Source organism: Triticum dicoccoides, chromosome 5B (genome assembly GCF_002162155.2).
Source record: "Triticum dicoccoides isolate Atlit2015 ecotype Zavitan chromosome 5B, WEW_v2.0, whole genome shotgun sequence".
Taxonomy (NCBI): domain Eukaryota; kingdom Viridiplantae; phylum Streptophyta; class Magnoliopsida; order Poales; family Poaceae; genus Triticum; species Triticum dicoccoides.
Window position 1 is genome coordinate 673,023,311 of NC_041389.1, and position 20,017 is coordinate 673,043,327.

At 47.0% G+C, this 20,017-nt stretch overlaps 1 protein-coding gene across 1 annotated transcript; it reads right to left on the minus strand.

Annotated features, from left to right (window-relative positions):
- Nucleotides 1-18,701: 18,701 nt before the first annotated feature.
- LOC119312525 (pollen allergen KBG 41-like) lies at nucleotides 18,702-19,621 on the minus strand. The gene has a single exon (XM_037588262.1). It carries the CDS (start codon nucleotides 19,619-19,621, stop codon nucleotides 18,809-18,811), a length of 813 nt encoding a protein of 270 aa, XP_037444159.1. The 3' UTR covers nucleotides 18,702-18,808.
- Between the last annotated feature and the right edge of the window lie 396 nt (nucleotides 19,622-20,017).

The following is a 20,017-nucleotide window of genomic DNA, read 5'->3' on the forward strand; positions in this document are numbered from 1 at the left end:
TTATACGCAAAAGCAACCACCTCACTCCAGATTTGACAAGTTTGACGATGATACGGATCACCATAGATACACACTACGCCAAACTTCAGATTGCTAGTACTATGTACAGCAGTAGCTAAGATAACATGGAAGCTAGCACTATGAACATGAACTTGCAGATCATCATTCCACATTAGCCAAAGCCCACCCGAGCGACATCGAGAGGGAACCACTAAAGCGTCATTCATGTTGAATCTGGCAGATAGATCAGAAGATTTTACCTTTGTCGATTTAATTTCAGAAACAAAAATTATCTGAGGTTTCGCAGAATGGATCATCCTGGCAAGAAAGACCATCTTCTCACTGCCAAGATTCCTTCCCATACCTTGGCAATTCCATCCCAGGGCCCTCATGTCGCCTACAGAACTGGCTCCGTTCCCTCAAGGTCGAGCTACCTATTCTATTCCCCCAATGCCTTCATGCGCCTTTGAGGAGTGGATGTGCTAGGCAAGGGCATAAACAGTTGATCTGTATTGATGCTTCAACAGCAGGCTAGGATTTTGAGAGCTTATATCCAGCGGAATCGGAGAGCACAGCTGGTCAATCATCCACACAACAGCAAGAAGAGGGAGAGGATTTGGGGATCTTTGGTTCGTGGGTCCCTAGAGAAAAGAGGGGATTCTGTTGGGGGAGTAGCAGATCGAGAGTGTGAAGCAATTAGCGAGGGCGAGAAATAGCAACGGATCCGGATTTGGGAAAGATTAGAGAAATCTAGGCAAGAAGAGAAGGAATCAGGAAGGAGATTAGAAACGGCATTACGCCAGTCGCCGGCAAATCGCCAAAGTCGCCACGGAGGGCAAAGTCCGGAAACTTCGAGTATCCCCACCAACCCATATGTCTCTATCCATCTGTCGCACCCACCAACTCACCCCTCCTTTGGCGTTCGTTCCGATTTCCCAGGCGAGCGCCCGTGACCGATAGTTGCGCCCTTTCTCCTCTATAAGCTTTTTTTTCATTCATGCTTGACCTTTCTCTCGGGCTGGCTCTTTCGATTAGCTTTTTGTTGGCTTGTTGATTCTCGCAACTCTGAACATATATAAGTTGCTAAGTTTTGATGTAAGGAGGCAAGGTGGGACTAATAAGTAGAATCTGGAAAATTTTGGCGCAGGCGTAAGAAAACTATGTTTGCGTAGGGACAGGACGGGGCGTGAAGCGGCTACGGGGGAGGAGGAGGGCGACGCGAGGGATAGAGGACAAGGAGCTGGATGCGGCTGGAGTAGCGGGGGCCAGTTTTTTCCATTTTCTTTTGGAAAACGAAACGTTTCGGATCGACTAAATTACGTGCCATTTTTACGTGCTCGTTTCCTGGTTATGGGCCGGCCTGATTACGTACGCGAGCTTCCAGCCGAAGCTCGATCGTTAGGAGCTTTTGGGGAATAGTACCACCTTGTAGAAGGAACCGGCCAAAGATAGAGAGGAAGTGAAGAAAGAAAAGGACGACGGTGAACCCGAGAGACTCAACCCGTGCTTTATTATTAAATAACTAGCAAAAAGGTCTGTGCGTTGCAACGTATATAAAATATAAATTTAAGGGTTTGCATGGTATTTAAGAGTTTACCTTCCATAATGCATTGTTGAGGTGTACTCTCTTCGTTCCTAAATACAAGTCTTTTTAGAAATTTTAATATGAACTATATATAAGCAAAGTCAGTGAATCTAAACCTTAAAGTATGTTTATATACATCCGTACGTAGTTCATATTAAAATCGCTACAAAAGACTTATATTTAGAAAGGGAGCGAGGGAGTAGCTTCCAATTCGCATGCTTCTGCCTTGCCATATCTTTATTTTTAATGCAAAATTGCTGGGCAGCCATGCCACTATCAATATGCACTTTGTTTGTTGATTAGCAATACCAACATATGTCCGCTCAAGCATTATCTGTTTGCAATATTCTATTAAAAAATTAACACTTGACATCAGAGACCACTGCAAATATATAATGAAATTGCAATCATATTTCAAGTCATCAATTTAATTAGATAAATTAAATTATTCTAAATATGCATGTTTATGTGATGACCAAGCAAGATGTCAATCCGAGCATGTCCAAATAGATTCAATATGCTACTATATATATCATGACCAAAAATAGACGGATTATATGGAAAAAAATAGTGTAGGAAAAATGAAGTAGAGAAATATCAACTGCTTAAAAATTACCAGACGTGGCAGATGCCAGGGAGCCTCCATAGCAAGCAGCACGGACATGATGGAGCTAGGAGGCAAACCATGGGATGTAAAATATTCATCTGCTCCACGGGACTATATTTAGCACACTGTTTTGTATTTTTTCAGCCCACTTGCACTCATAATTTTCCCGTCAAATAGAAACTTCCCAGCGGAGCTCTATGTTTTTTTACGAAAAAGGGGTTTACCCCGGTCTCTACATCAGAACGATGCATATGATCATATTATTGATAATCAAAATGTCCAACAGACTGCAGTAGCTAGTAACAATAATCCTAGACCTACGGGCCTATTACAGGCAAGTTACGGAAGCCCTTCGCTAATTCTCTTCGCCCCCTTGATTTTCACCGGGGTGGCCCCGCTTCCTCCCCTTCTTGCCAATCAAACCATGCCATGTCAGCGTGTAATTAGTCTCAGCTTGTAAATGTCCATACGTATAATTAGTCTCAGCCTGTAGGTGTCCGTAATTAGTCATGGTTTTTCTCCGTTAAATTTCCATGTGCCTGTAATTAGTCATGGAGTTTCTCCGTTAATCTCCATGTGCATGTCAAATTCCTGAACATAAAGCCTGTCCACCTACCATACCGATCACTAAAAATTGAAACTTTAGTATTATGCTTCAAATTTTACCTGCCATACCGATCATTGCTTAGAAACTTTGGACAAAGATTAGTCAAGGAGATACTACCCCACCAAACTTGTACTTGGTGCATACTCCATGGCCCATGCACGCACACCGTGTATGTACGCTGCTCAGGGCTCATGTGGCCATGAGAGAGTATTCCTGGAGGGAGGCCATGGGGATGAGCAACACGCCAACACCACGTGCACCTCCGTCGCCATGTGAGTTTTGCTGCCTAGATGATTTAGAAGGACACTGAAGGCTCCTCTACATCCTTCTCCTCGCCAGCGCCATGCCCAAACGCGCCGTCGCTGCCCTCACTCCCGAGCCTGTACCATGGCTATCTACCATGGCTGCAGCTGTCGCGCCCCTCGCCGTAGCCTGCACCTCGCCGTGGACCCCGGCCTCCTTGAGCCCCCTGGCTCGCACCAATCCGATGAGCCTTCTCCTTCCTCCCTTCTCCCATGTCCACCATGGACGCTGGTCTTTTTTCTACTGCCACGCCCGAGCTCACCTCGAGTCTTCCGGCCAAAGGCCTCCAGTGTGACCAGCCTCTGTCATGACTCATGAGTCTCCTGCCGGCTCTGCCTGCTGCTCCCCGGCACCTTGTTGCTGCTCCGGCCATCACCACGACATCGGATGCCCGCGTGCTGTGCCCTCTAACTAAACCTCCAAGTCCACCCCAAGCCCCCTTGCTGCTCCACGGCCACGGGCCCTCGACCTAGCACCATGTACCACCGACCCGAGGCCAGGCCTTTTGCCAAGTCCTATTCGCCAGAATACGCGACAGCAGCGGTGTTGGAGACATGACCAGCCAGTGGCCGCAGCTGCAGCATCGGCTAAAGCTTCCGGCAGCTCGGCAAGGACGGGCCGCAGCGTGCCTAGCGTCTCCTCGAGAGCGGCAACCTTATCCCGGAACGCGGAGAACTCCGCCTCCCGGTCAGAAAGTAACTCGGACTTGGCGGCACGGGACGTCATGGTTGCCTCGAGTTCGGAGACCTGGCGAGGCGAGCGGGAGGGGGGTCGGGGAGTGCTCGCCGGAGTGAGGAGCGGGGCTGCGCGGTGGACGGAAACTTGGCGGAGATCCGCCCTGAGCCCGAGGCGAGCATGAAGGAGGCGACGACGGCTGCCTCGTCCTGCAGCCCCTGGAGCGCACACGAGGCGGCGATGGGAGGACGATTCGGCGGCGTGTTGGCACTTGGGAGAGGGACACGGTTTGGGTCGGGAGTCTTTCGTGGGCTGTCGAGGCTTTAAACTGATTGATAATCAGCGAATTTTTTTTTGACAGAACTCCTCCTCCTTTATTCACTTAGCAAAATAGTGACATCGTTTATAAGTAATGGAAGCAGTACATCCGGTGCCGAATCCATCCAGATAGAAGGAGGAGAAAACTTAACTATCCTAGCAAGTTCATGAGCTACTTTATTACTCTCTCTATTACAATGATCATAAATTACATGATTAAAATCTGACGACATGAAATAGCAATCATCAATAATTGCACTTGCCACCGAAGAGGAGTTGCCTGCTCTCAAAGCTTCCACAACCTCCATGCTATCCGAGTTGATCACGATCTTGCTGCATTCAATGGTTCTGGCTAGATTCAAACCAAATCTGACTGCCAATGCCTCTGCAGTGAATGAATCATAGCATATGTCCACTCGTTCATTAGCTGCCGCAATAAATTTCCCGTTGTAATCTCGGATTACTGCCCCCACTGATCCCTCAAGAAGATCCCGGTCAAAGCCAGCATCTACATTTAACTTCATATACCCCTGTATCGGCTTCTCCCATGAACCAACACGTAGCTTTGCCTTAGTGGAGCAAGCAATAGTGGAGCTTTGATAATCAGCGAATTAGTACGGATCTAGCGGAGAAGGCAGCGAAGGAGCCCATGATCGAAGCGTTTTCTCAGATTTTAGCCACTAAAAAGTTGGACGGCCCGTCTCAGACGACGGACTAAAATCTGAATTAATTGCGTGCTTGGGAGAATAGTACCACCTCATTTATATTACAATTTTACCAATACAAATCGTAAAAACATATTATGACATGAGAAGAAAGCGTATTATGACGGTGAACCCACGGAGTCAATCCGTGCTTTATTATTACTCCCTCCGTTCCTAAATAATTGTCTTTCTAGCCATCTCAAATGGACTACAACATACGGATGTATGTAGACATGTTTTAGAGTGTAGATTCACTCATTTTGCTCCGTATGTAGTCATTTGTTGAAATCTCTAGAAAGACAATTATTTAGGAACGGAGGGAGTATTAGGGAGAGACTACTAGCAAAAGGGCCCGTGCGTTGCAACGGGTGAAAATCGCATCGGCCACGCATAATTCAGTCATTGTGAATCCGCAAAAAAAATAAGTGTGACCTAAAACATAATGAGGATTTGATTTATGACCCACTTGAAATATCTGTAACATGAAGAAGAATTTTCTTTGAAATTCTTTGTAAAAGTTCTTAACGTATGTGTGATTTAAAAAAAAGTCTTAACATATGCGTTTTTGGACTTGTGGGCCATGCGGCATGGCTTTCTCCTCCTTTGAGAACCGGGGCTTTCATCACAATTTTTTAATTTTACAAATGTCGCGCTTTTAGGGCCGCTGTTTGTAAGCATTTTTTAGGTCTGCACTCTTTTTTCATCCATGATCCGAGGGTATTTATTGTACCTATACCCGACCATCAGGCCTTCATCTTTCCTTATTATCTCGTAATTATCCAACCATATATAGGTCTGTTCTTCCATCAAATCCTCTTTAATTTCTTTATTAATTTTCCATCAATCCGGGGCGGTTGGCTGCGTACTATAATTGCTACCATGCATGCCAGAATTTTGGGTTCTTCTTTCCCCCTTGTAGAAATCTAGTGATATACTTTTCATGACATATAATACATATTTAATTGCTCAAATCGATGACTTAGAACTACATAAATGACTTATTCACCTAGACGGAGGTAGTACTACTAGAAAACATGTCCGTGCATTGCAACGGGAGAAAAATTCATTCCACTCCCCTAGCGATCCTTTTGATGTTTTACTTCTCATTTCCACCACCAGCTCAGCGTCATCGATGTGGTCAGTTTGTCCTTCATGATGAACGTAATCATCCCAAGGCAATGCACTTCATCATCATACTCTAGGACGCCGCCCCACAAGCCCCTATGCTTGTAATTCTGCGGATTGATGATGATAGTGAGTACCAGCCCTGTCTCATCTACACTTGGTGCATGCACCATCCCAATGTATGTCCCTTGAACTAAATTCTCAAAAGCACATGAAAGATCATATGAAAGTCTTAGCAGGTCCGGAATCAATTAGCATATGTGAGACTTCCAAAATAATTTATTTAGCATCGACCGGGAGCAGGAAAGTAGAAGTGCTATTTTGTTAGTTTCTGGCATGGAACAACAATATATATGAGGGTCACACACCATGTCAACATCAACCATTTAAGTAATGCCATCCTGCTAACTCCCAAACATGCAAAGGGGATATATACACCATGGATTGTTTTCTCACTCGACTGCAACACTGCATATACAGCATGGGAGGAAACTCTTAATATCAAAATGATTCAGAAGTATATAGCTACACTGCAGAGTACAGTTGGAATGCTGGCGGAAGAAAATTTTCATGGTAGAACATTTATTATTGAAATCATGAGGCCAAATGGCCAACAATTTAGTGCAGCTATGTGATTTTGGGCCAAAAGTGCTCATATATTTCCAGTGCATCTATCCAAATGAGCTTATTACATCACTTTCGAGTTTTACGGAATATTTGTGCAAAACACTCACATCATGAAGTCAGAACAACATACTCACTTGTCCCAAATCATAAATCTTGGTATTGAACCTTCCCCTGCCTAAAAGTTTAAATGAAATTGGATACGAAAACTGCTGCTATTTCACGTGAATAACATGAGCGAATTAATCAGTAAGAAGTTTAATTCCTCAGCATGAACCCAGAATGTTCAGTTTCAGATTCTCACCAGATGTACCATGGTAATTGACCTGACAGGGGAAGAGGTAAAAACAATGCAACTTCTAACTGATGGAAAGATCAGCTCTCACCATCGTGTTATCCGCAACCTTTACAAAATCCAGAAAAGTAATATCTTGGACTGTGATGCCCAAGAACAACCATTAATCAGATGGTTTTATCCGATTCCAACAAACTAAGGCCCTTGTCCCAACAAAAAAGAAGAGTTCAGCACAAACCCAGTATTTTCGGTCTCATATGCTCACCAAATGTACCATGGCAATTGACCTGACAGGGAAATCGGTGATGTCAACCAGTAACGACGAAACAACCTTGTCCAGCTAGCCAGACACTATGATCAACATACACAAATCCTTTTACATGGCAGCGCAACAAGTTCGTGTACTGAAAAATAATCCGATAATGAACAGACCGTGCCCTGCATACCAAAAGTTTTTGCTCGTTTCTAGCAGGTTATGCTCAGGGTCAGAACTTAAAGTAAGTACAATTGACTGATGTTGCTCAATCGCTCCAATAAAAAAACTGATGTTCAACCTTCATGGTTGTAACTTGTAAATTCATATATGAACAGCTCTCCCCTCCCCCCACCCAAAATAAAATATTCATATATGAAAAGAACAAAAATATAGCCCCGGCCTCGATACACCAAACAATGTAGCTGCTCTCGCGAATTTCAATCTATTGCTACTTGCTTACATTCAGCTTGCAGCCATGATAGGAAGAAAAGTAGTTTCTCAACTCCTAAAAAATAATGACATATGCCTTTTCCAAATATATCAAACTACCTTCTAATAATGTGCAAGCAAGATTAAAATATCTTTAGACTTTTAACTTAAAGCAATAGATGCTAGTATACCTATACATGTATCTGCTCTAATTTTATAGCTATCTAGGAGCAGAAGTATTTAAGGCTTTAAGCTGCAGCAACATGCTCATGATTTTCCTATGAAGGCAGAAGTCAGTGAATGATAGCATCGGCTTCGCCATCCGGTGGTACATGCTCTCCGAAATCCTGTAAAGACAACAAACCTTGAGAAGTTGAAATTTGGAATGAAGAAAATAGCAGAAGAGTTCAGAAATAAAAAGAAAAACCTCCTTCTCCAAGAAGCTATGAAGGATCTTGTTCTCCACTGCTTCTGCGATTGCTGCACACCTAGGAACTTGTGATACTTTCCTGAAATAAGTCAAATAACAGTACAATTTTTATGCATAACTACTGTCACATGTCATATCATGAGCCCTTCTGTATATTTGGGACGAATTTCCTGCTGTCAAAGACAATCTATTCTTGCACGTTCAATCTAAACAACCGACTACTGGTCATTAACAGATGGTGTTCGTCCGTAGATACTAAGTTTGTTTCTTCTTCAGTAAACCATTGTTAGCATGTCATTACTTGAAGCCATGCCTACGGTCGTATGAAAGTCTACTCTTCTTGCTGACATGATATTGGCACTTGGTTCACTGGTTATGTGAGCTGCTGCAGGTTATGTTCTGATTCATGGAAGGCGCTTTGTTAGATTTGGGTGTGGAATAGTATCAGCACCAGTTTACATATGGTCCGCCCAAAAAGATGCATAAATGAAGAAGGGGGTGGATGGTGGGCTTGGAAACCCTGCTCACATTGTTTGGGGCCGTGAGCGACACCCCGGCCGGATCTCCTTGCGGATGGAATCCGAATAGGCGATAAACTTGGACTAGAGACTTGTGTGGTTAGTCAGGTTGTGGCCGACTCCCTCGCCAGACTTCCGTTTGAAGGTTGCCGAGATACACGACATGTACATGGTGGTAAGTGGCGAGAGCGTGTGTGAAGAAGTACATCCCTACAGGGTTAACATCATCTATTCGAATAGCCGCTTCCGCGGTAAAGGACTTCTGGGTTGCCTGTGAAGTTCATAGACAAGTGAAAGTGGATACTCTAAAATGCGCAAGATAAGCGTGAGTGCTATGGATGGCGTTCTCGTAGGGAGACGGAAACGGATCCATAGTGGTGTATTGTTATGGTGAATATGTGGACTCGTGTGCGCCACCTCAAAAGAGTTACTTGCAGTCGTAGTTCAGGATAGCCACCGAGTCAAAGCTGGCTTGCCGCAGTCAAACTCCACCACCCCCTTTGTTGATACTGATGCATATGTAGCTAGTTCTGATGTAAGTCTTGCTGGGTACATTTGTACTCACGTTTGCCTATTTTATGTTTTGTAGAGAGATGTCAGTCTTGCTAGTAGTTTCGTATGGACTTCGACGTTTATCTTGATACCTCAGCTACGATCTTATGCCCTCGGCAGGATCTGGTAGATAGTCAGGCTTCTCAGCCTTTTTCATTTGTAGATATCTGTACTCAGACATGTTAAGCTTCCGCATGTGCTTTGACTTGTATGCTCTGAATGTTGGGTCATGAGACCCATGTTTGTAATATCTTGGCTCCTCGGAGCCTAATAAATAAATACTTGAGTCGTAGAGTTATGCTGTGATGCCATGTTGTATTTACACATATCGAGCATATTGTGTGTATGATTGAAATGCTTGGTATGTGTGGGATCTTGATACATCTCCAACGTATCTATAATTTTTGATTGCTCCATGCTACTTTATCTACTGTTTTGGACTATATTGGGCTTCATTTTCCATTTTTATATTATTTTTGGGACTAACCTATTAACCGGAGGCCCAGCCCAGATTTGCTGTTTTATGCCTATTTCAGTGTTTCGAGGAAAAGGAATATCAGACGGAGTCAAAACGGAACGAAATCAACTGGAGAAGTTATTTTTGGAAGGAAAGCCACCCGATGGACTTGGAGTGCACGTCAGGAAAAAAGGGAGGTGCCCACAAGGGTGGGGGGCGCGCCCCCTACCTCGTGGCCCCCCCTTCGGTCCACCGACGTTCTCCTTTCACCCATATATACCTACGTACCCTAAAACTTTCAGAACAGAACCTAGATCGGGAGTTCCGCCGCCGCAAGCCTCCAGAGCCACGAAAAACCAATCGGGACCCTGTTCTGGCACCCTGCCGGAGGGGGGAACCCTCACCGGTGGCCATCTTCATCATCCCGACGCTCTCCATGACGAGGAGGGAGTAGTTCACCCTCGAGGCTGAGGGTGTGTACCAGTAGTTATGTGTTTGATCTCTCTCTATCGTGTTCTTGATTTGGCACGATCTTGATGTATCGCGAGCTTTGCTATTATAGTTGGATCCTATGTTTCTTCTCCCCCTCTACTCTCTTGTGATGAATTGAGTTTCCCCTTTGAAGTTATGTTATTGGATTGAGTCTTTAAAGATTTGAGAACACTTGATGTATGTCTTGTCGTGATTATCTGTGGTGACAATGGGATATCATGTGCCACTTGATGTATGTTTTGGTGACCAACTTGCGGGTTCCGCCCATGAACCTATGCATAGGGGTTGGCACACGTTTTCGTCGTGATTCTCCGGTAGAAACTTTGGGGCACTCTTTGAAGTACTTTTATGTTGGTTGGATGAATCTGAGATTGTGTGATGCATATCGTATAATCATGCCCATGGATACTTGAGGTGACGTTGGAGTATCTAGGTGACATTAGGGTTTTGATTGATTTGTGTCTTAAGGTGTTATTCTAGTACGAACTCTAGGGCTGTTTGTGACACTTATAGGAATAGCCCAATGGATTGATCCGAAAGAATAACTTTGAGGTGGTTTCGTACCCTACCATAATCTCTACGTTTGTTCTCCGCTATTAGTGGCTTTGGAGTGACTCTTTGTTGCATGTTGAGGGATTGTTATATGATCTATCTATGTTATTATTGTTGAGAGAACTTGCACTAGTGAAAGTATGAACCCTAGGCCTTGTTTCCTATCATTGCAATACCGTTTACGCCCACTTTTATCATTAGTTACCTTGCTGTTTTTATATTTTCAGATTACAAATACCTTTACCTACCATCCATATTGCACTTGTATCACCACCTCTTCGCCGAACTAGTGCACCTATACAATTTACCATTGTATTGGGTGTGTTGGGAACACAAGAGACTCTTTGTTATTTGGTTGCAGGGTTTCTTGAGAGAGACCATCTTCATCCTACGCCTCCCACGGATTGATAAACCTTAGGCATTCACTTGAGGGAAATTTTCTACTGTCCTACAAACTTGTGCACTTGCAGGCCCAACAAACGTCTACAAGAAGAAGGTTGCGTAGTAGACATCAGATCCGACAACCTAGTTGTTTATCCTTGGTAGCCTCTCTTATGGGGAAATGTAGTCTTGTGCTTCCATGGGCCATAGTAGTCCGCTACAGCCCGGTTCACTGGAGTCCTGCTAGCCCAGCACTACTGCCTCGGAACACTTGACTGGCCGGCATGTGATTCACTTCATTTCTGTGTTTGTCCCTTCGGGGAAATGTCACACGGTGACATCCAGAGTCCTGCCTAGCCTGCTACAGCCCGGTTCACCAGAGTCCTGTTAGCCCAGTGCTACAGCCCGAATTCACACGCTGCGGACCGACATGCTCGATGTTGATTCATGTATGCATGTCCCCGTAAGTTAGTGCCACTTTGGGTTCACGACTAGTCATGTCGGCCCGGGTTCTCTGTCATATGGATGCTAGCGACACTATCATATACGTGAGCCAAAAGGCGCAAACGGTCCCGGGCCATGGTAAAGCGACACCCGTGGGAATACCGTGCGTGAGGCCGCAAAGTGATATGAGGTGTTACCGGCTAAATCGATGTGACTTGGAATTGGGGTCCTGACATTTAGCCACTCTCTCATTGCTGCGGTGGAGATGGCGGCTTAAAGCTCGGCACCGGGTGGCTCAAAAAGAGACCCTTCCGGGTCATGTTGACCCCTTTTTTTTAAACCCAGCCAATGGACACTCTTTTTTTGTCGGATGACCATCAACTGCATTGTCGATGATGAATGCGATAAAGTTGAAGTCAACCGCGGGCGAGTCAGAGATGCTTGCAATAATTGGCGTTTGTATGCTGATATTTTTGGGCGACTTGGCCAGGCAGTTTCTTTATGTTATCCCATCACTCCCCACACCCCGTTTTTCAGGCAGCATCTAGTATACGAGAGCAGCAGGCAGGGCGGCTCAGAGGCCATGGCGGAGGGGATTTGAGGGCGTATCCTTGACCACCCAATGGCGGCTCACAGCTACAGAGGCAAATTAGCGATCTGGAGGAGGCCTAGCAGAGGCAGCTTGGCGCGCCGACGTAGCTCATGGGCGGAAGCAGGCGACTCTCAGGCGCATCAGCGCAAGCGTAGGTCGGCTCTCGAATGGCGCGAGTTCACCCAGCGACTTGGCGCGGGACAGTAGAGGAGGCGAGTCAGAGCGGCGACTCAGTCTGAGCGCGCGAGTGGAGGGTCGATAGCTGCATCGGTGACTTGGCGAAGCGACCTGGCGTGTCGATGTAAGGGCGGCTCAGAGGCCACTCAAGTCAATGGGGACGGATGGCACGGGCGGCTCTGGACCGAAACATGGGCAGCGGTTTGAGCCATAGCGACGATGGAGAGGCACCTGCGACTTAGCACAGGGCTTCGGTTGTTTTGTTTGACGACTACACCCGACGACGGTTCGGAGCCCGCGGGCGAGCGGTAGTGGGCGGCTTGGGACTCCCGTGGTTTCAACAGCAGGGGAAGCCGGCCATAGCGGCGCGTGAAGGCAGACAGCAACGGCAACTTGACAGCCCAGCAGAAGCTCAGATGGCGATTCATGATACGAACAAGGCGGCTCACCGTTGGAGTGAAACACAACGAAGGGACTCGGGAGGCCTGGGTGGAGTCGATGCTGGCGGTTCAGAGGCGGCCGGGGCAGAGCCGGAGGCGATTCAAATACGGCGGGGATGGCTTGGAACCGGGCAGCAGTGGAGGCACACCACGATGGAGTCCGATTCGTGCCCACTGCATATCCTCTCCGGGCTTCAGTCGATTTTAATCTCCGAAACACACATTTTTTTAGTAAAGGAGGATGACCCCGGGCCTCTGCATCTGGGAGATGCATACGGCCACTTTATTGATTATTCTCGAGGACCATACAAAGTATTACAATAATGTGCCTAAATCCACCATCTTGGCTACATATGCCGCTAGTCCTATCCAATATGATGAAGGGGTGCTAGCTGGGCCACTACCCAAACCACTAACCTAAGCCTAACATCAAACGCCGGAAGCCGAAACTCATTTGGAAGCCCCAGCCGAGCCACATATCGGGTCTGAAGCACAATCTGGTCAGACGCACTCGTGTGTCGTCGCCGCCATCTTCCATAGGTCTTCAGATCATATTGGGGCTTCTACCTTGTCTGGCCACTCAGCCATTGACGTCACCATGACGCCAGACAGCAACCTCCTCCCGCGCGAGGCCATCTCCACGCATCGGACGCCGAGTTTCCACAGCGCCATGCCATCGATCTCCGCCGTCATCAATGTGTGAGATGAAGCACCGCTCCACCATCCCTCCAGCCAGCACTTGCTCCAAAACGATGCCCCCAGAAGGGAAAGCGATAGAACGCCAACATCATCCGATTTGGAAGACCCAGATCTGGGGTTTCCCCCTGAGCACCCCGAGCCTGATGGCGCAGACTGCCAATGATGCCTCGACCATCGGCAGTAGCTCCACCAGACGAGCGTCGCCTACGTTGCCGCAGCCTCCAAGATGAAGCTGACCAGAATGCATGTGTCGACACCGAACCGCTACCACTTTCACCGCCGCTTGAGCAGCCCCCGAGCAACGCCTTCAGGAAGGAACACGCGAACCTCCATCAGGATTGATTTTCTTTTTGCTCGGGGCGGCTGAGGCGCAAGTCTTGAGCCGTCCGCTAGATCGGTGCTGATGACGATGGGAAAAACGAGAAAAAACATCAACCTTGGCGACTTACGAGATAGCAATGGGCGACCTGACGCGCCTGGGAAACATGCAGCAGAGGAAGACGACGTTCTCAGTGTTTTGTGGTTTGACCGCTCCCCAATTACATAACACGCTGCAAAAATTTCCTATCGTTTCCTGCAACGTGATCCTTGCACTAATCGGCCTTCAACGTGCAGCGGCGGTAACGCACCTGATGCCGTTTTAATCTTCTTGAACTCAAAAACCTCTATCCATCAATTGCTAGTTTCTCGATACCTGAACCTATCTTGACAATACCAATGACATCACGCTGCTGGAATAATGGGCGGTTCATGGACGACAGCGTGAGGCAGAGACCAGGCGCAACGAGGGCGACTTGTTGCGAAAACCAGGCCCGACGGCAACTCGCAGACGCTTTGAGCGCAAAACAAGCTGGGGCGGCGACTGAACCTGTAGCGGCTTGTAGATGGTGGCGCGAGACTGTGCCGGCGGGCAGAGCGAGGCGACTCTCCACGCGGGGCGGGTCGGAAACAGAGGCGGAGTGACGCTCAATCCGGACTTGGTGCGGCAGTGACTTGGAAGCAGAGTCGAGTCGAAGCAGCCGGCGGATTGGTATGATACGAGTGGCCATGGAGACGGTTTGAAGGAGGGAAGCAGAGGCCTCGACAGCGAAGGAAAACGCCAGTGAGAGGTCACAGCAAGCGGCTTAGCACGGCTGAAACCGCGACTGGGCGGCGGGTCAGGGCGGCATGGCCGCGCAATGACTTGGCCCGAGGGTGAAGCTGGCCCATTGAAGGCGCGGCGCTGCCGGTGCGAGGCACGGCGGCTTGACGCAAGATTTTCACCTGACGATTTTGACACAAAGCACGACAGCAGCCTTTGGACCGCGGCGGTTGTCGCGGACGACTTGGTGACGGCGAGTTGAAGTACCAAGGTGAAGCAGGGGCGGGTCGAGTCACCTGGGCTCGCGGCTCCGAGCCATCTCACTCGCCTCAGCTACAGGCGTGGCCTGCGAATCCGAGTCCGACTGTAGTTAAAGTCTGATTCCGGGTCGTTGACTGTTTGTGTTGCCTTTGGTTTGACTGTATTTTGACGGATCACCCATCCGATGGTGGCGGCTCAACAGCAACCCGGATCTTCTTCATCCGAAAAATTGCAAACTTCTAAATCTCTCGAGAGATCCCTCCAAGAACTCAACACCACCGTGCGTAGGCCCTATGATGGGCGCCAACTGTCGTGGAATTATCAGGCCAGATGTCCTAGTGCAAGGACTTAGTCGTGATGCCAACGCACCTATGTAGTAGCTTTAGAGGGGTTGATCGGAATTGAGAGACGCAACACAAGACAAGGATTTAGATAGCTTCGGGCCCCGGGAAACACCGTCCGGTAATAACCCTACATGCTGTTTGTGGCTAGGTCTCATTATGATCCTCATGGAGTCGCCGCATAAGCCAGCTCTCCTTATTGTGTCTAGCCCTAGAGATTATTTTCCTTGTCCCTCTTGGGGTGCCCCGCCCCTCCTTATATAAGCTGAAGGGGCGGGTTACATGTAGAGTCCAACTCGGACTTATTAAGACTTAACTATTCTGACTTCTCTTCACGGGCTTCTCTCCATGTGCTTCTTAACAACTTGGGCTTCTTAACTGCTGACTTACAATCTGGCTTACCATCTAGCTTAACTGTCCGGCTTAACTATCCGGCTTAACTGTCTGTCTTAACTGTCTACCGGCTTACCATGCTTAACTGTCTCCGCCGGCTTACCCTGCTTAACTGTCTGCCGGCATACCATGCTTAACTGTCTCCGCCGGCTTACCCTGCTTAACTGTCTGCCGGCTTACCGTGCTTAAACAATCTGCTGGCTTAAACATCTTAAACATCTGCCAGCTTACCAATGAAATACCAAGTCCCATCCGGGTCATATCTCCGACCGGGTCATACCGCGAGGTATATCCCCGACAAGGTTCGACCAGAGTTTAATACATAAAGCTAGTCAAGGACTACATCCTTGGAACATAGTGCCTCCACTGCCCGAGCATCGTCCATCACGGCAGCGAAGTATTGCTCCGGGCGCCTATGCTCTTTTCTAGTTGGGGGAGGTACAGTGGCCATCTTGACGGGTTTGATCTTTGGCCAATGCACCATGGTCTTCAAGAACGCCATCCGAGCCCCTTCAATGCACACCAAGCGCTTCACGGTCTCGACACGGGCAGCAGTGTCACACAGCTTTGCCAGCAGACCGAAATAGCTGCTCGGCAGGGGCTCGGAGGGCCACAGCCGGATACAAAGGTCCTTCATGGCTGGCTCCGCCATTTGACAAACACAACTAGAAGAAAATAATGGAAAGTACAGCTTGTGGCAAGAAAGTTTCATCAGATATTTTGAAAGGTACGAGCTGGGAGCAATATAGGTGATCAGGTTAGTATGGTATATCCCTCTTCTATTCTACTTGTTTCCCCTTTGTGATGGATGTGCCTATTCTGCTTGTTGGTATGCATAATTGCATATGCAATCAGATTCTTTGCTTCTTCCTCCTTCGCCATGTATTAGTATTATGCCCATGATCTTCAAATTTGATATATGATGCAAGTCAGAGGCCTCTTTTAAAATCGCCGTAACCATGAAATTATTATCACCTATATAATACCTGAAACTAGCACTCTTAATAATGATAAATTGTTCATTCTACCTAAAATTCTTCTAAGTATGTGAGGCTAGCTTTTCAAACATAAATGTTTGGCTCTTTTTGTGTGCGTCTATATTTGTTCCATAAAGTATCATTTGAACCATTGTGCTTAAATAAACATTGAAAAGCTTAATTTTTGTCTTTCTGATGCCTTTCGTAAAGAACTGATGATCGATAGTAACAACATTACATATGATTAAGCTGTAGCACTAAGTTGTCCCTATGATTCGTATATCTGAGTGAAGTATAATGATCTATCCGATCAATCCACTTAACTGTTTTCAGGGTGGTTTGGTGTGCGAAAAACTGTTGGACTTGATAGTTAATGAGCCTGTTGTTATCATGGAAGAAGGTTTTCCTAATGCCACACAACATGGATAATCAATTAAAGAGATGCGGACATCAGAGTTGAGGTGCAAATTTGAGGATTGACTGATGATATAGTTTTTAAATTGTGCTTGCTGATAAGAACTACTCTCCATGTTTTTGGCTGGTTTATTGTGTGAATGGATTGTCGCTTGTCATGTGTTTCTGCTTATGCTTCACTGATGACCGGATCTAAAATTGTCTTTTGATTTGTCAGGCGTCCGGTTTCCTTCATGTTCCTTGTTGCTTTTCCTTTGCTTAGAGTTTTACTAGTTGGCTTTGCTCTGGGTTAATCGTAGTTGTTGTCATTGTTGGTATGTGGCCTTGTAATTCATTCAGAGCGACATAAATTCAACTGATCCTGGTGAGGAGTGTGTTGTTGTGCATGATCGATCTGTTGATCGACGGCGCAGCAGAGTGTCGACACGGTCGCTCTGTTCCAGAGTGCGTGGCTATTTAGTTTTGTACTATCTGTAGCTTATTCTGCCATGCACCTTTGCATTGTTGGCTTTATGTTAGAAAAATGAACTTAACTATTGCATTTTAAAGAAAAGTAAATCACTGAAGAGTATCTATCTTGGCCTTTTTTAGCTCATAAGGTAACTTCTGATCATCCATGCAGACACATCCAAGGGTTCCTATTATGCCAACCCAATTTTCGATGTCCTTAATACTGATGTTGTCCTTCTAAGTAGGTATAGCATTTCTAACATAAAAATATCATTTCCGTTTACTAATATATTTAGTCTTGTGAGAATGCTCCAATCTAATATATTGGTGAGATCTGAGTTTATATTAAATTCCTGAATGCTGGTTAGTGCTCGTAATAGTCCCTATCATGTGATGTGTTCACTACTTTTTTGGGAAATCAGGGAAAAGACATAATAAGTCCTTCCTATAATATTGTTTGGTTGAGTTATCCTGTGATGTCATGCGTCCACGCTTTTGTTCAATTCTCCCTTGATCCAAACACAAGAAATGATAATTTGTGTGGTTCTTTACTTTCTTTATCATTCATAGGTAGTTTCGAATGATGGGAAGATGGTTAGGTGACGAGTGCCCTCTCTGATGTGGATGTTGAAGAAGTTCAGGTTAGAACATAATCCGTCGGATCATCTATTTGATATGTCATGCTTCTGAAACTTACGTATTTTCTATACTCAATCTTGAATTATTGTTGCTGAAAAATTACCCGATGATCAGGTATCGATGTCTGTTAGCATGATTAATTGTGGATGCAATGTTGAAGATTGATATTATCTGCGATTGTCACATCATGCTAGGAACTGACAAGGGCAACCATAACCACCAATTAGTCAGAGTTTCGCCACCATGGAAACATCCGTGAAGGAGACATCTCCCATCGCAAGGCGCCTCCTCACCCTCACCGTGCATCGGCTCTAGACGCACCATGGACGTATGAATATAATCTATTTTTTTGCGAACCTCTTAAGTATAATTTATGATGTGTTGAACCTTGCCTCTGCTTTTGTACCTTGCAGTGTGTTACTTTTGGAAGCTAGCATATATGCTGTCGTGCATGTAACCTCTAAAATTGCTACTCATTAGGTCTAACTGCATAATGTCTATAATGCGACTCATGTATATCTGTTCATTTCTGCTGCTTTGCTCTGTTTCAAATATCAGTTCCTTGACACAAACATCACATAGGCGCATTAGTACAGATAGGACGGTGGAAAGGGCGCGTCCTACCTGGCACCGCCCAGCTACCACTCAAGCAGCGCGCCAGGGCGCGCCCCAACCACTAGTCCCTGTCATGGTGTGCAACCCCGGCGGAAACAAACGCCTTCTCAGCCAAAAAGGGCCGGGGTAAGCCGGGACTAGATAAGGCATTGTGCTGATTTCAGGGATTTGAAGTTCAAGACTTCATTTTCGACTTGAATTACAAAATCAAGGTTTATTTTTAGACTTTTCCCAGTTAGCAATTAAGAAGTCATCGGTCTCGAGTGCATGAAACGAAAACCAGGAATTGATTTTGATTGTCGATCAAAATACCTGGTCGCCACAGTCATGTATGCGCATATGCATACATGCGTGCAGTAGTAGGTAACAATGAGCTCAGACTTTGTCGCCACCGGCGGCGGCGGCGGGAGTGGGGGCGGGGGCGGCGGCTGCGGAGGCCAGGGCGATGATGGTGTCGGTCAGGGCGTTCTCAAAGACCATGTTCTTGTCCTGGGGCCTATCAGGAACAAAAAAGGCGTAGGTCTTCTTGATGGCGGACTCGAGGGCGGGGACGAACTTGTAGGCCTCGTATGCACAGCCCATCGTCTCCTTGATGGCCTTGCTGAAGGCGGAGTCAAAGACAGTGGACTTATCCTTGGCTGGGGCAGCATCGGCGGCGGTGGCTGCAGTCCTGAAGGCGGTGTCGATCTGGTCAATGGCCTTGAGCTCCCCGGCAGGGATCGGCCCCTTGACTTCCTCGCGGGCGGGCTTGACGGCGTGGACCTCAAGGATGCCGGCGATGATGCGGAGCGACTCGCCGAAAATGGCCACGAAGGAGTCGTACTTGGCCTCCGGGGTAGCGCCCTGGGCGATCTTGGAGGCCGCCACCTGAGCGAAGGAGACCCTGGTGCTGAAACTGGCGTTGGTGCTGGACGCGTTGGTGAACCCGTCGAGTGACCAGTCGCCAAAGTTCTGGATGAAGGTGGTATGGAAACACTTGTCCTTGTCTGTTGGAGGGACCACGGCTGCGGCCGCCACGGCCGCCTTGAAGGCATTGTTGGCCTTCTCAATTAGCTTCTGCTCCTCGGTTGTGGCCTTGGGTTGTGCCCCGGCCGGGGCGTGGCCGGCTTCGGCAGCGTACGAGATGGCTGACCCGGCCACGATGGCGACGGCCACGAAGAGCGCCACCGTGCACTGCTGCACTGCCATTGTTGCTGCTCTTGTCTTGCGTTGGTTGGTTTGCACAGTATATGTAGGAGGAGAGATTATGGTGTGGTGTGAGGATGAAGGAGCTTAGCTCTATATATAGATGCCCAAATTAGCAATCTCCTCCTCTCCTCTCCCTTTTTAGCCGAACTAATTATACCTATGAGCTCGTCATCCCATAAACCAATCAATTAGATCGCTAAATACCGATTGACCTCGTGGGGTAATAACCTTCCCATCCGAACTGGATAGGATCCTCTCCCCTCTACCAATCCTCCAAATATATCCACGCTTGAAGGATGAAAGACCAAACATGATGTTGTGTCCACGTGAATGATGAACCTCTCTTAGGGGTAGATTGTAACAGATCATACTTATATTAGGGCGTTTAAAATTCTT

Excerpts from the sequence above, each read along its gene's own strand:
- LOC119312525 (XM_037588262.1), bottom strand. The coding sequence starts at position 19,621 with ATGGCAGTGCAGCAGTGCACGGTGGCGCTCTTCGTGGCCGTCGCCATC.